This window comes from Ziziphus jujuba, chromosome 11 (genome assembly GCF_031755915.1).
Source record: "Ziziphus jujuba cultivar Dongzao chromosome 11, ASM3175591v1".
NCBI lineage: Eukaryota > Viridiplantae > Streptophyta > Magnoliopsida > Rosales > Rhamnaceae > Ziziphus > Ziziphus jujuba.
In genome coordinates this window covers 15,472,751-15,489,053 of record NC_083389.1, presented here as the reverse complement: position 1 = coordinate 15,489,053, position 16,303 = coordinate 15,472,751, and the positions used below count along the sequence as shown (strand labels likewise).

General features: G+C 33.9%; 2 protein-coding genes across 6 annotated transcripts; both read right to left on the bottom strand.

The window, feature by feature from the left end:
- Nucleotides 1-3,201: 3,201 nt before the first annotated feature.
- Nucleotides 3,202-7,144, bottom strand: LOC107410122 (pentatricopeptide repeat-containing protein At3g22150, chloroplastic). 5 transcript variants are annotated; one of them, XM_048465832.2, is made up of 4 exons: nt 4,487-7,144; nt 4,265-4,374; nt 3,677-3,897; nt 3,202-3,578 (listed from the first exon to the last, which is right to left on the bottom strand). In XM_048465832.2, the coding sequence occupies exon 1, from the start codon at nt 7,029-7,031 to the stop codon at nt 4,560-4,562; it is 2,472 nt and encodes an 823-aa protein (XP_048321789.2). In that variant the 5' UTR covers nt 7,032-7,144; the 3' UTR covers nt 3,202-3,578; nt 3,677-3,897; nt 4,265-4,374; nt 4,487-4,559. The 5 variants fall into 5 exon arrangements, with proteins under 5 accessions (XP_048321789.2, XP_048321787.2, XP_048321788.2 ...); XM_048465830.2 differs by having other exon boundaries at nt 3,695-3,897; XM_048465831.2 differs by having other exon boundaries at nt 3,757-3,897.
- Nucleotides 7,145-7,353: 209 nt separating this feature from the next.
- Nucleotides 7,354-15,452, bottom strand: LOC107432654 (phospholipase D gamma 1). Its single transcript, XM_048465102.2, has 10 exons — nt 13,079-15,452; nt 12,301-12,417; nt 12,016-12,210; nt 10,489-10,737; nt 10,218-10,286; nt 9,978-10,125; nt 9,514-9,662; nt 8,924-9,091; nt 8,368-8,565; nt 7,354-7,848 (listed from the first exon to the last, which is right to left on the bottom strand). The coding sequence occupies exons 1-10, from the start codon at nt 14,837-14,839 to the stop codon at nt 7,555-7,557; spliced, it is 3,348 nt and encodes a 1,115-aa protein (XP_048321059.2). The 5' UTR covers nt 14,840-15,452; the 3' UTR covers nt 7,354-7,554.
- Between the last annotated feature and the right edge of the window lie 851 nt (nt 15,453-16,303).

Here is a 16,303-nt window from a genome sequence, read left to right as displayed (position 1 = left end):
TAAATTTTTTTTTATTTTAACCTACAATTAAATTCCATATTTTAAAAAAATCATTACTAATTTTTTTTAGTTTTGTATATATATATATATATATATATCAAAATACCTAACGCTCTAGCAAACAAATGTTTTTTTTTTTTTTTTACTGCTATTGCTGCTGCTGCTATTATTATTATTATTATTATTATTAGTGTATTTCTTTTTAAAATTAGCATTCATGATTTAATAATTTGTAAAATTTAACTGTTAACGAGTAAAAAAAAATAAAGGATAGATTTTTTAACAAATATAAAAATAAAAGATATTAATGATGATTTAAAAAAATGTAGTCCAAATGTAATTATGCCCCTTTGTAAAATAATATATTAAGTACGGGTATTCTAGTTGATTCAATTTTCTTGTAACTGTGACAATAACATTTTGGTGTTATTAAACTAATTATTAATTCAATATTCTTCTTATGAAACTTTAATTTATTAATTTTGTGAACAGTACAAATATAAGGTACTTTGTACGGTTTTCTGCCATAAAACTAGTGATGAAAATATATTGTTATCGACTGAAATGTAATTAGTTACGATTTTATGGATGAAAACTTCAAAAACATCAAATTACATATTTTTTTTATTAAAAACATATAATTTTGTTTTTACAATTCAAAAATTTGAAATTGTAAAAGAATGTAAATAATACAGTTAATTGAAAGAATAATGTTAGTTAAATATAACGTAAATAACAAAGTTATAGTTGATAGTAATATAATGTGTTTTATTGTTGCTAAAAATAAATAACATCAAAATTCTATATTTATTTTAAATTTTAAGAATCTACTCAATGAGTATTTATTTTTTGATAATTTATTAATTTGGATTTATCATTTTTTAAATTGGAATTTATTATATTTATACTTATTTGTTAAAATTTTACTAACCATCAACTTTTTGAGGTTAAATTAATCATCATTTTCATTTTTCATATTATAAAGCCAATCTATTTTATTATTATTATTATTAAAAAAATCATTTAAAATTTTGTCGATATCCAAATCCCTTAACATTATGTAGATAACGGAAAAATTATGAATAAGCACAAGGTCCTTTAACTGTAAGTTTATTTTTGATCCAAAGCAAGTTGATTTGTACAGAACCATTTGTTCAACTGTAAGTTTATTTTTGATCGCTTGACTTACCTTTATAAGATTTGCAAATGATCTCACCTTACCCTTGAACATACCAGCATATTTACAAAAACATATTACTTATTATTTAATTTTAAAAAATTATTATTTATTATCAATGATGATCCATCACTATTAAACCATCAATAAATTGTTAAATTTTTACTAAATTGTGAATACTTATATAATATATGATATTGTTTTTATTGACTTATGTTAATTCCTATTATTTTTCATCGTTGGTAACAATCATCATTAATAACAATTATCATTTTATTTTGTAAATTTTAATTGATATATTTAATTTTATTATTTTTTATTTTAAAATTTTAAAAATGAACATTTTAATTATAACCAATTAAATTATCATTTGATATATAAGTTCCATTGATAATTTTTCACTAATAATAACAAATAGCATTTTTCATTTATATTAGGCCTTATGTACCTTTACATGTCAATACTATTAATTTTGTTAACGTATAAAGAATTTTCACGTATTGTTGTTGTCCAAAATTTAATAAATAATTTAGAATATTTCATTTGCACCCTTTGAACTTTGTGATGAATACAAAAATATCCTTCAAGTTTCTAATAAATTATTCAGATTCTTTGGTGGCAAACTAAATTATCTTTGTACTTTTAGTAAAATTAAATTACATTTAAATGCCTTTTCTTTCTTTTTCTTTTTGCAAACATTAATTTTTATAAATTATTATTTTTTGATAATTTTACAAAAATTAATTTGAAGAGTTGAAAGTTTTATTAATCTATATTTTTAATTAATTTTATCTAAACTATATGATAGTTTTTTCAGTAACCAAAAAAAAAAAAGGAAGTATGTAACGATTTTAATTAGATTAGCTCTTCTAACTAAGTGATAATTTTTCAAATATATTAAACTAAATGTATTATAGTTATTAAATATAATAACTAAATATATTATAATTTTTTAAATATATTTAACTAAATGTATTTGTCAAATATATAACTTACTTAAAAAAAAAAAACTTAAATAATTAAAAATTAGCCCAAATCTAGGATGTAGGAGAAATATTCCTTAAATTTATATATATATTTTTTAATTTTTACTTTTTTATTTATAAGCATTACAATTTAGACAAAGAAATGGTTGCAGACACCTTGTATCAAGGTGGAGAATGGATAAGAGATCAACAAGTAAGTTTGCTTCCAGCCCAGAGGAAGAGATAATTTCCTGGCTGCCTTGGCTAACTAGTCAGCTACCTTGTTTACTTCTCTAAAGACTCAACAAACCTTGGATTTACTGGCCTCCTTAACAGATCTTTAATATCACCTAAAAATGGAGGACAAGTTCCATGGCAAACAATTGTTTGGAGAGTTTACGCCATCAATGAGTTCTTTGCAGTATCCCTCAAAGATTGCTTCTCTACAATCGTCATCAACCTCACAAGCACAAGCATAGAACATCTCTATACACTTAAGCCTTTAAGCTAGAATCACAGGGGGTCAGGGAATATGCACTGGTTTACTTGATTTATATTTGGAAAAAAAAAATATTATTTTTAACTCTTCTAAGTTGTCCGCAATTATCAATGTTCTTCTCCAATTCTGCGCTAAACTTATTAGCAAAAATTATTTTTGTTATTTTTTATATTTTCTTTTGACATTTAATCTCTCTCTTCTCCTCTGGGTGAGGGTCAGTTGAAGGTCTTTGATATGAATGAATTGTGCAAGTTTGTAACAGAAAGGGGATATATGAAATGTTGGGATAGTTCGAGGGTGACACTGTTGTAATTAAGAGGAAAAATTAAAACATAAGCGAATACGTAAGGTTAGGTTTTCTTTTGTAATTTGTTTATCTTTATTTGTAAAATCAAACTTACTCTTCTTCCTCCAAATTAGAAATATGATGAACCTTATGAGAGAAAAAAAAAGTCTCAAGTTTTAAAGTAACTTGATAAATAAATAAATAATAAAGTACCTGTCAACTTGTCCCTTATACATTCATTGAGGCGAATAACATTCCTAAAGAGTCTGATTACTTGGGCAAAATTTTTTCTTCTTATTGCAAATTCTCCTTATGTAGTCATATTCATATGAATGTACAACAACAAAGAAGTACAAATATCCATACATCAGAAAGGGATTCTTTTCTAGCACATAACCACAACAAAATTTCTTCTACAAATGTTTATAAAGTTGGATTTTCTTCAGTGGCAAGGAATGAGCCAACTATATTTCCTTTCATATCTGCAAAGTTTTCATATGCAGGAAGGGACCTCACCTTGACATTGCAATCAACTTATACCGGGTACTTCACTAGATGGCCCTTCATCTCTGTCACCTCATAAGCAGCAAATTGTTTCCAGTTCATCATATTCTCACATAATGTTCTAATGATCTATATTAACATAAAGTTCTGCATTTGAAAACAGAAAGAAAAGCAAAATCTGAGTTGAATTTGTCTCCATGATCAGTTAGCACCAAAATATATTAATTCAATGTCCATATGTTTACCAAATTAAATTTTTTTACCCATAGAGGAAGATTAGAGAGTTTTCAAGCCCAGGTATAATTAGGCTTGTATGCTCCCATACCATTGCAAATTTTGTGACTCTTGTGCCTTCCATAGAACGCTGATGAATATTTGCAGATTCCAATATTACTTACTCGTCATCAACTATCATTCCTCTGGGATGAACATAAATCATAAATCTTCAGTATTTTCAAATTAATCCCTGGATAAAATGCAACCCAAAATTCATATGAATATTTTAAGTAAGAACCTGTACTGGGAATTTTGACATTAATATTTGTAAATCTTAGAAGCTCTTAGAAAGTGTTTCAAGTTTGAACCCACTAAATACAACTCTGTTCAGTAGAATAGAAAAAGGAGATAAGCTCACTTCAGGAAATAGTGATAACAGATAACACACCGGAAGGTTTTTATATTTTATTTTCTTAAGTTACTCTTTGTTAGAAGAACTGAAAAATGACTTCAATTGTTCTGATACGAGGGTCTTTCGGGTTTTGACCATTAGGAATAACTGGTGCCAAAATAAATGGCTAATGAAATTAGGAGCTTAAGTGCAAAAAGAAAGGCACCTGAGGAGCACTTGCTGCAGTAGGACTTCCAGCCTCAATTTCTGTCTATGGCCTCACAGACAAAAGAAATTGAAATAGTATTATGGTGGGAATGCACCCTTAAGCCCAACCTGCATAATTCCAACACAAGAGTCAACTTGGGAAAAAACTGAACACATCATTAAGTTGATGGAAAATATGAACATAAATCAATTGACAAATCAGTGATTGAACAATCTTAGCTGTTTTTACTCCATTGCAAGCAGTAAAGTGATCCCTCCAAGATGCCAATAAAGTGCACAACACGTGTTCCACATTATTCATCTGATTCACTAATTCCGTCTAAATCGGAACCAAGACAAGGTTTGTAACCAACAGCTTTCATTGCCATTGCCAATTCTCGCAGCATATTATAGATCTCATCACATTGAGGGTGTTCCTGGTCCCTAGAAACAAAATAGTTCACGAGACCAGAAATCTCAATCCAACTACGTCCAGTCTCCTTCCTCAAACCCTTTTCCCTCATTTGTTTTCTCACTTTGTCAACATTTTCCCACTTCCCTTCATCTGCATACATATTTGAGAGCAAAACATGGTAGCCAGTGTTGCCATTTCCTGCCTCCATGCCAAGCAACTTCTCTGCTACAACTTTTCCCAATTCAAACTGATCATGAATTCTGCATGCCCCAAGAAGTGATCCCCATATTTCTGGTATATTACCCTCCTCACCCAACCCTTTAACAAACTCATAGGCTTCAACCACTCTACCGACCCTCCCTAACATGTCTGCCACGCAACAATAGTGTGCAGTTGATGGTTGAATGCCATATTCTTTTTTCATTGACTGAAATATATTAAGACCTTCATCAACCAAACCAGCGTAACTGCAAGCAGATAACACTGCAACAAAGGTAATGGCATCAGGTTTAATGCCACAACCCTGCATTGAATAAAATAAAGAGAGAGCTCTTCCACCCATTCCATGCTGACCATAACCCAGAATCATGGTAGTGTAAGTGACAGAATTCTTCTCAGTGGTTTCAGAAAACACTTTTTCAGCATAAGTGATTGCACCAGATTTTGAGTACATGTCAATTAGAGCAGTAGCCACAAATACATTTTGGTCCAGGTAGTGGCGGACAGAGAATCCATGCAGTTGCTTGCCCAAATCTATGTTCCCTAGTGGATGACAAGCAGGGAGAACTGATGCTAAAGTTACAGCATTTGGTACCAAGTTTTGCTCAATCATCAGCCTCAAGACAACAAAAGCTTCTTCTGTCAGTCCATTCTGTGTGTATCCGGCAATCATTGAATTCCAAGTAGCCAGATCTCTCTGATGAATATAATTCTTCTCAAAAAGTAGTTGTGAAATCCTGACTAAACCTGATTTAGCATACATGTCTATTAGATAACTTTCCATTCCTTCAAATTCTATCCCATGCCTAATAAGATATGCATGGGTCTGCTTTCCAATGTTTGGGTTTCTAATATTAGATGCTGCAGAAAGGAGGGCAGTTACCGTTACAGAATCAATTGTAAACTGTTGTTTCTGCATCTCATAGACAAGCATTATAGCTTCATCATCCAACCCATTTTGCACAAATGAAGAAATCATTGTATTCCATGAAACAACATCTCTTTCTACCATCTCATGAAAAATTTTGAATGACATATCAATAAAATCACACCTTGAGTACATGACAATTAGCGCATTTGTTATAAAGGTAGGCATTTTTTGCAACTTCTTAATTGTGAAAGCATGAAGCTGTTGAGCCAACTCCAATTGTTGCAATTGTGAAACTGCAGTTAAAGCTGAAAGCAAAGTAACTTCATCAAGGACAGCTTGTTCTGACTGTATTGCTTGAAGAAAAAGTTCTATTGCTTCAGCGGGAAGGTTATTTTGAACATACCCACCAATCATTGTGTTCCAAACCTCGGTGTTTCTCTCCAAGCATAGGTCAAAAATCTTCCTGGCTAAATCAAGGCAACCAAGTTCGGAGAACATGAATATCCCCGAGCTCACAACAAACAAGTCATTCACATATTCACTACCCATCCTTATTAGAAGCCCGTAAAGAACATTAGCGTTCTTATAATCTTTCATACCCGCTAAAGCAGGAAAAACATTGACAAAACTGACCGCACTCGGTTTTATCCTCATTCTCATCATCGTAATAAACTGCTCAATAGCTTCTTCATATCTCTCCGTCTTCACATACCATGAGACAAGGGTATTCCAAGCAACCACATTTCTTTTATGCATTGTATCAAACACTTTACGTACAACATCATACCTCGAATAATCACAACCATGCAGACACGTAGAATACATATTTAAAAGCGAATTATACAAAATCATACTGGGATTTGACAGACAACGAAGAACATGGCAATGCACGGCTTTACCTATCCTGAGGTTTCGAGTTTCGGCGCAGGCTTTGAGTGTGGAAGAGTAAGTGTAGGAATCACATTTGGTTCGAGGATAAGCTTTCTTCATCTGGGCATAAAGCAAAAGCGCTTCATCGGGGAAGCTATTGCAAATGAACCCAATAATAATTGTATTCCAAAGAACAGTAGTTGGGCGAGGAAGAGTATCAAACAGTTGGCGTGCGAGGTGGGGTTGGCCTTCTTGGCAGAGCTTGCTCAGGCGGGAGCGAATTGTGGGTTTTTTAGGTTTTGGGACAGAGATGGAAGGGGATTGATGGGCAGGGGTCGAACTGGTATTTGGGCTTTGAGGTGTAGGAGAAGAAGATGGAGACAATGAGAGGGGAAGAGCAGGGGAGGCCATGGCCGTACTCTACTGCTGCTGACCCTCCTACCACCTCCTATTCGAGGATGTGATGATTTTGGCAGTTGATAAGTTTCCGTTTTCAGTTCATTTTATTTTATTTTATTTTTTGTCTCACACAATTTATTTTATTTATTTATTTATATATATAAAAATAACAAATAAGACGAACTCTGAAATTTACGTTTCTTATTGTTACAATTTTTGTTAAAATTTGGTGCATTTAGAAACATAACCATCATTTAATACTTTTTTCCTAAGACAAATCCAACAGCATTCTATTGATTAAATTCTCTTTGCTGGCAAAGAAATTGAAGAGTGCTTGTTTGGGCAAAATTTTCATTCTTATTGCAAATTTTTATATCCAAGTAATATTTCATCATATAAATGTACAACAAACAAATCAATGCCAAAAACGCCTATACATCAGAAATGGTTTCTTTCTAGCAGAAAATAACCAAAATGAAAAATCTATCTCTGTAAATATCATTCTGTTTCTATAAACGTAATATGATTAGCAAGATCAGATGGTTAAATTTTCTTGAATGGCAAGGAATGAGCCGATTACATTTCCACCCACGTCAGGGAAGTTTTCATGTCCAGGAAGGGACTTGACCTTGCCATTGCGTTCAACTTCAACTGGGTACTTCATTAAATGACCCCTCATCTCTGTCACCTCCTCGGCGGCAAATTGTTTCCAGTTTGTCTCCCCTATAGTTCTCATTCTTTTTACACATTCCAGACTCTCTGGCTCTGTGAAGCAGTCCTCGACACCGCCAACGTGCTCTGCCCACAGCGACATCCTATATCCATAGATCTTGAAACACATTTACACAGCAGCCAATTAGGTATAGGAGTGAGAATGAGATGCATTTAGCGTTCAGCACAGAGATTAAATATTCATTCTTTCATGGAATTTGGGCATGAATTCCTGTTGCTAGACAATGTTTCTTACACAAATAACTTAATCTAAAAAACAAACAGCAAGAAATGTAATTATCAATTATGCAATTCATAAAAACTAGGAAATCAATACAAAGTGGTGATTGGGAAGAAGTAAGCTCGCTTTCCATCTAGTCCTTTGTCAAATTAAAACTCGCTAAACATGGATAGCAATTTATGCTTCAACCTATCAACAGTGAAATGGAAAATGTCATTGATTCTGTTAATTTTACTCCAACAACAGTCCCTCTTTCTAATAGCCATATTAAGAGAAAGTTTATGCATTTCGAAACAGAAAGCAAAGCGAAATTTGAGATGAATTTGTTTCCATGACCAGTTAGTGCAATAAATATATTAATTCAATATCCATATTTAACCTAATTAATTTTTTTACCTGTCCACGAGGGTTAGAGAGTCTTCTCGCCCAGGTATGATTAGGTTGGTATGCTCCCATTGCAATTTCTGTATCTCTTGTGCCTTCCATTGAGCGCTGGTTTATGTTTGCAGACCCCAATATTACATACTCATCATCAACTATCATTCCTTTCGAATGAACATAAATCATAAATCTTCGGTTTTTTTGACTCAGTCCCTGGATAATGCAACACAAATTTCATTTCAATATTTGAAGTACAAAATTGAAATGGTAAACGATGACATTTCTGTTTGTAAATCTTAGAAGCTCTTAGAAAGAGTTACAATTTCAAACCTACTTATTATAAACGTGTACAAGAGGATAGAATGTAAAATGAGATAAGCTCACTTTCAGAAACTCTGACAATGGATATCGCAATAGAAGTTCAAAATTTTCCATAATGCAACCAAAAGAAGAATTAAACAAAGCCCTGAAGTGGTGTACTACGAGGGTCTTCTGATTGACTATTAGAAATAACTGATGCCAAAATTAATGGCTAATATAATGAGAAAGCTTTATGATGAAAGAAAGGTACCTGAGGAGTGTTTGCTGCAGTAGGACTTCCATTGTCAACTCCGTCTATGGCCTCACGGTTGCCAAGACAGAAGAAATTTAAATAGTCTTGTGGTGAGAATGCACCCTCAAGCCCAACTTCCACAAGAGCTTTGTAAATTATCTCATACATCATTTGCATTGTTTTATGCTGAAATAGCCAATAAAAGAAATATTCAATTTTCAACTTATAATCGTTGATTTAGGAACTAACAAGTGCATCTAAATCATGCATCCTTCGTCTTGAAATCATGGTCAACAAATTAAAGCTTCCTTAAAGCCTCTTTAAAACATGCACCCTAAGGCATGCAAAGCATTAGATATTAAGCATTGCTATTTGTCATTGGCAGTGACAAACACCAGTAATGTGGATAGGATGCAACGATAAGTACCCCACATTGCTATATGGATTAATTTTTGAACTTTTTCGTCACATTTAATGTGGGATGCACCACCATATATGCTGTATGAGCATTAGAGCTTTCACTTTTAGTACAAAAAGAACAATTTTGTTCACAAATTTCATACTCCTGCCCCACATATACAACTGACAACATAGTTCCTGAAACCCACCTGCCAAAATAAAATCCTTTGTGTAGCAGCACCAGTTGGAACACCCTCTGGCCACATTGGAATAACAATATAGGCAGCAAATCTCTCATTTGCTCTGATTTTATCAGCTATCTTGAGGGCAATTTCCATTGGAATCAAATTATTAGCACCTGCAGAAAGCCACTCTAAATGAGCATAGTTCTGCATTAAGCACAGACAACTTCATATTCAAAAGTTATAAACCTCTTTACTCCCTCATTCATGTCTCATCTAACTTTTGTACTTAGCAAAAGCATGATCTCTACTTTAAAATCCATAAATGTTTTTCATACATATATCCATACATATATACAAAAGTCTATATTTTCATGTTGACCACAGGATAAATTATGTACAGTCTCATAAGCAATGGATTTCCTCAAATTATAGTAAATCACAAATGGTCCTTGATATGTCATAGGAATCAACATGGTAAAATTCCTTACCCAAGTCCTTGTAGTGATTCCAATGGTAAGAAGACCCAATAAAATATTGGTTTTCTATATAAATGTAATGCTGGGCAGCACGGATGGCCTTCACATATGCTGTATGTATGCTCATATCAATCAGAACATTCTTCCCGCAGACCAGGTTCTGTAATGACAGAGCACCAATTACGCCCACATACATATTTCGAACCTTCAGAATAACACAAAAGGAAATTTTACATCTAAATGTTTCTTCACCTTGCTTGTGGCATCTTTTGGATCCTTGGGGAAGCGTTTAACAGAATTCGAGTCAATTGAACGAAAAATCTGCATTTGAAAAGTCCAACAAAAAGATAAAATATTTTCCACTGTTAGCCAACAAAAACAAATTAATTTAATAGTTTATTTGTCTTTTCTCATTTAGCAAGATTTGAATCAAGAGTAACCCCAATCCTACCCCTTCTCACTCCTTTTCCAGTTCACCCATGATCTAAGAGTAATTTCAAAAAGACAATTAAGACCTGATTACCTGAACATGCCAACCCTCAGGGTCATTGTCATTAGTGCTACAAGCATCAGACATTCCAATGATGTCTGGAATCCTATCTATGCTGAGCAAAGCATCATCATATGACTTTTTGTTCAGTTTCATCCCTTCAGGTTTTGAAGCCTTTAACCAGCGCTCCTCAAAGTTGGTCAGAACATCATAAGCCGCTGGGCCATCAATTTTGGAGTGCATGTCATGCCATGGTTCTCTTGGACAACCAGCAACATTACCCTGTTCAGGTGATAACCAACAGTAAGATAAATAGCAGAAACGCATTGATTGGTTACTAATGAATGACAGTGATTAATTACAAACTCCTTGACTATGATACTGTAGACCTCATAGGATTTCAGATGCTTGGTCACTAGTAAAGCTCTATACAGGAAGCATTATTATTTGCTGTTTTTGCTCGTGATATAACAACATTCTTATTTGCTGTTTATGCTTGTGATATAACAACATTCTTGTTAACTGAATTATGTACAGTAGGACATTAAATATAGTCACTCCATGATAATCTCTGGGATTATTGCTGTTTAAACTACTATATACTACTATATTGTAAGCTTGAAATACATAACTGGACTGACTTGCTATCAGCTTAACCTTTTTGGGATCAGTGGTAAATTGAACGTGATATCAGAGTCTTGTGACCCATAACATCTTGTGTTTGAATCCTACTAACTCTGAATTGTGTTAATTAATTGCCTATAGGTCAATTTCTATCCCCTGTTAATGGGCCAGCCTACGGATGAGGGGGAGAGTTAAAACTATATCTACTTCTACCGTGTAAGCTGTTGGGCCCTCTTCCTATCAACCTTAAACTTTTAGAAAAAGAGGTTATTTAACAAGCACAATGAATTTTCTCCCCAACTAATTGCTCAGTGCATTTGAATTGGTTTTCACTCTTTGTGTAGAATCTTGTACTAAAATTAAACACGAAATTTAATTTTCAAATCATCAGCTATGGAAATCTTGTTTTTGGACAGTGCAATAACTCAAAATGCATGAGTGTGGTATGTAATTTACATTTATACATTGTCTTGTATATTTTCAGCAAGTGGAAAATTTACTCCTTCCTGGTTAATTAATGGAATCATTAGCATCTAAACTGTCAAATGAAGGAATTGTCTTGTCTTCTATTCATATACAAACATTTTTAGAGTGGACTAGTTGAATTTTAAAAGTGTCTCCTCAAGAAGTTACAGAATACAATAGTGTTATAAACATTTCACAACTAAGGAAGGACAAGCTACATTGCTAATTCAAGAAGTAAGGAAGCATGACAGTTTGGTTCAAGGTTTCTTCAAATTTCACTCATATTGCTTTAGCTTGTATCAAAATTATAAGCAATCAGGAACCTAATATGATTCAGTTGTCAATATATACATTACCTTTTCCGGCTTTGGAATCTTACAAACAAAATGCTAAGTGATATAATGCAACCTTGGTATATAGCTATTAAAGGTGTGAAACAACAAACAAAAGTGGGGTGGTTTTAATACTCACCGTGAAAGTAGGGTTGTGATAGTCATCCTTATGCACTGTTTGCAGTGTCCTCAATATAGGATGGTGCGGAGTATCATACCGTCCATCACATAAATCAAGTCCTCCAACAAAAGCTATTATTTTTCTTCTATTATTGCCAGCATCAGCATCTACGATAACAGTTTTCTGGTGGTGTGTATAAATAGTCCCAACTTCCTGGGAATTCATAAGTAGAAAAAGCAAGTCAGATGAAGAAACTTCAAATAAAAAAAAACAGGAGGCTTAAAAAATTAAAACATTTCTAACCTTTTGCTTGGCCCAGCTGTGTCTCTTTCCAGCACTTCGGGGACAAAGTAGAACTTGCACTGAAGACTTCTTGAAAAATCGGCGAGTTTCCTCATCATGGGTTTGCATGATTCCATCCTGTATTAATTATTTTTTTCAGTCAAAACAGAAAATAACTACTTTACTAAACAAAGAAAACATTCAAGATATAACTCTAGAAGAACATTTTAAGGAGCATATTGATGAAACCATGGACAAGTACAATATACTGAAGTGCGCCAGCCAGCATATTTAATGGCAACAGGTCTGCCAATATATGACCTTCATTCTCACTTCCATAATTCTTCTTTTATATTTTATAGTGGTTTAACTCACAGCAGTAGTTTTGTTTCTTGTGCTTTCCATAAGTATCCTCACCTGTGGTTATTTAACTAAGATACCATATAGCTAGCCAAAAGCAACACAAACATGCACTAACTAGAGAAGGGTGAAAGAACCATCTACTGCCTTTCATTTGTCATCTACCCTACAAACAAAGTGACCACCACCTGAGCTGTTGCATCATGGTTAAACTACTCAAATTTTCTTTTCTTGTGATTCAGCATGAATAAGTGAAGCCTCATTTTATTGTAATATCCCCTAAACTAAAGTTTTTTCTTGAAAGATTTTCAGTAATCACAGAAAATTTATCTTTAGATGGTAATGATACTAGCAAATTAGCAGTAACAACCACATATGGTAGCATAGTCCCTGAAGAAAGAATAGCAATGGCACAATTGGTAGAGGGTGAGATACTTACAGTCTTATAGCCCAAAATGCTCCTTGAAGTGGGATCATCCCAAACAAGCAACAGAACCCTCACTCCTTCCTGGGATTTGGACCTCAAAACATCACCAAGGGTGAATTCTGATTGATAAGCAGCATCTCGAACTAGTTTAACATTGTGCCAAACTGACCATCCAGTAATGTAAATTAAACGCCGGGCTTGACGTATTGCATCAAAAATGTCACGCCAACACTTTCCATGTACATAAGACAAGTCCCCATCTAGTTTAAAACCAGGAAGAGAACCGTCTGGAACATGGGCATCTTGATAAAGAGTTACTCTTCCACCTTTGCGCAGAGGAAAATATGTGCCTGGAACACCAAAATAGTCAGGGCCTGCCCCCACTCCATAATGGTAGATGCTCAGTCTCTCAATTGGAGTGTACTGAATTGAGAGTCTCAAGACAGCTCCAGGTTTACAAGGTTTCCCATTAGCATTCAATATAGGGTAAATTCCCTCAACTTTTTCCCCTGAGTATATATGCTCCACAGGAATTGCAACAATTCCTATAAGCTGTGACCCCACGACATCACTATCTTTAACAACAAAGTGTACTTCAGCTGCATAATGTGCTACAGGAACATTAAAGTGCTGCATCCAAACAGGGTTTTCAGAATTGCTAATCACATAAGTCCTCCCAATTACAGCATTTGCCACTGAAATTGAAACGTAAGGATCACTGGTAATCTTATGCTTCTTCATGTGCCCTTCAATTTTGTTGCTCATATTCCCTGGTAACTTTGCAAACATATCACCCAATGTTTTATGAAACATGTCCATATTTGGAAGGTTTTTTGCATCACATACCCATATATCCAAATTCCCATGCAAAAGCAAAACCTTCAAGGATCCTTTACTCTGCAGTGGCACAATCTGCATACCTTGACCATGATTTGAGCCATCGAATGAACTGGAATGGGAATAAGCAGAATCACGAGGTGGTGCAAGTGGACCAGAATGGCCAGGTGATGCAAGTGGACCTGAATAAGAGGCCTCCCAACCACTTGTAAATGAGCTATTGGGATATCCATAAAAATCCCCCTGCTTATCATACCTTGCACTAGGAGGTGTACTGGGTAATGATGACACTGCAGGTGCTGAAGGCGATGCAGGGGCAGTTGGGTGATTATCAGACAAATGCACATTGCTCAAAAGATCATCCAAAGGCGGGTAAGCAACAGGGGCAGAAGGGGTGGAATCAGTAACATTATCATGATTTATTGTTGCCTCAGTTTGTATGGAACTAGAACTATCCAACCTGTGATGATTAGAAAAGCTATTGGCACGCGAAGGGATTTGGTAAGGGGTTTCCGGAGGTGGGTATGCACCAGATTGTTGATAATGATAGTGGGATGAACCATGCTGAAAACTGCTATGGTGTTGAAGGGTCGGCTGAGGAACCGGTTGGGAAATTGGAGGAGCTGGAGCTGAATATGGATATGGATATGGAAGAGGACCAGAATAAGAAGATTGAGGGTGGTTTGGGTTGTGGTGATATTCTAAAGGGCGGTGATGATAGTCTAAAGGACCTGAATGGGAGGTTGTAGGTTGATGTTGTGGTGGTGCTGGCTGTGGGTAGGAATACTGGTAAGGGTAGGCTGGATTATAGGGGTATGGATATGGAGCAGGTGGGTATGGATCTGAACTTGGAGGTGGGTATTGAGGATGAGGGTTCTGGGGGTATGGATATGGATTTTGGTATGGGTGTGAAGGTGAAGAACCATAATTATCCATAACTAAACACTAAAAATTCCGATTCTTTACACCAGGAAATTGGATAAGAATTCGCTCATAAAGCATCACAAATTTCACAAGCCAACAATAAATTCATCAAATGAGTTCTCTTCACAGATAAAATTCAATCATATATCTATTCAACTTTGAATCAAAATATATGTACAAAAGGCTATGATCATGAACAATAACCAAAAAAAAAAAAAAAAAAAAAAAGGAACAACTAAGAAAAAGGAGCAGATATTCTATATTCTATTTGGGGTATGAAAATTATGAAAAGGAATTGAACAAACATGCAACCAACAGATCACGGAAAAGGCGAAAATGGGTTTTTGTTCCTAAGTGAGAAACTATTTATGTTTATACAAATGAAGGCTAAAAAGAGAGAAATTTTCGGAATCCTAGAGAGAGAAACTTGCAGAGGGAGAGAGAGAGGAAAAGGAATTACCTTTTTGGAGGATTTGTGATGACGTAGAAATAAAGAAAACCAATGTGTTCGGAAACTTCAAAGAAGAAGAAGAAGAAGAAAAACAGAGACTTTCAGAGAGACAGAGAGAGAGAAAGAAAGAAGACGCAGGCCATTGCCATCTTCGCTGTGTCAAAGAAACACGCCATACTGGCGTTTCCAGTTTCTAGATTTTGGATTTTGTCATCCTACGTGGAAATTATATGCCACGTGGAGGGTGATTATTCATCCTTCAAGTGTTTATGGGACCCACTTTCACACTTGGGTGTTATTTAGGCGTTTCAAGTCAAATTTAGGTTTGCAAGTTTTTTTCAACCTTTTTCTCACAACAGGTAATATGCTGAGCTGTATTTAGAAATTAATTAAAAATTCATTTTAAAATTGAAACAATGTAGTAGATGATAATGTCACCAATGAGATTGGATCTGATCAGGTCAACTTCTTTTTCTTTTTTCTTTTTTTTTTTATCAGGTTTTTTTTTTTTTTATATGATAATTGTTTTCTTTTTCACCTAAATCATTTTAAATTTTTGCCTTTGACTTGGCTTTGAATGTTGGTTAAGAGAAAGGTAAAAGAAAAACTTTTCCAAAAAAAACAAAAAAGAAAGGTGGAAAAAAAAAAAAAAAAGGCAAATAGATCTTCTAGAACAAAATCAATGACAATGTGGCAACTTTTTTTTTATTAACTTTTTCATAGTTTTATACATGATATTATTTATATTTATATATACAATTATTTTTATTATTTTTTAATCATATATATATATATACACACAATTGTTTTCACAATAAATCTAATTATCAAAATAAAAAAAATTATCTATCAATATATAATGAACAATGTGGTAAAGTAACAAGTAACAAATTTAATATAGATAATATCTTAATTAATAAATTTAAAATGAAAATTTTAATTGAAAAAATGAATGTTGTATACATGCACCACTTCTTCATAATCACCATATTATTCATTGAGAGACAATTCTTGAAGATCTTCAA

What these genes read in the sequence shown, in the direction of transcription:
- LOC107410122 (XM_048465832.2), bottom strand. Translation starts at nt 7,031, where the DNA reads ATGGCCTCCCCTGCTCTTCCCCTCTCATTGTCTCCATCTTCTTCTCCT.
- LOC107432654 (XM_048465102.2), bottom strand. Translation starts at nt 14,839, where the DNA reads ATGGATAATTATGGTTCTTCACCTTCACACCCATACCAAAATCCATAT. An exon ending in ACAGCTGGGCCAAGCAAAAG is followed by an intron (nt 12,211 to 12,300) that starts GTTAGAAATGTT and finishes ATGAATTCCCAG; the next exon opens with GAAGTTGGGACTATTTATAC. An exon ending in ATCACAACCCTACTTTCACG is followed by an intron (nt 10,738 to 12,015) that starts GTGAGTATTAAA and finishes TCACCTGAACAG; the next exon opens with GGTAATGTTGCTGGTTGTCC.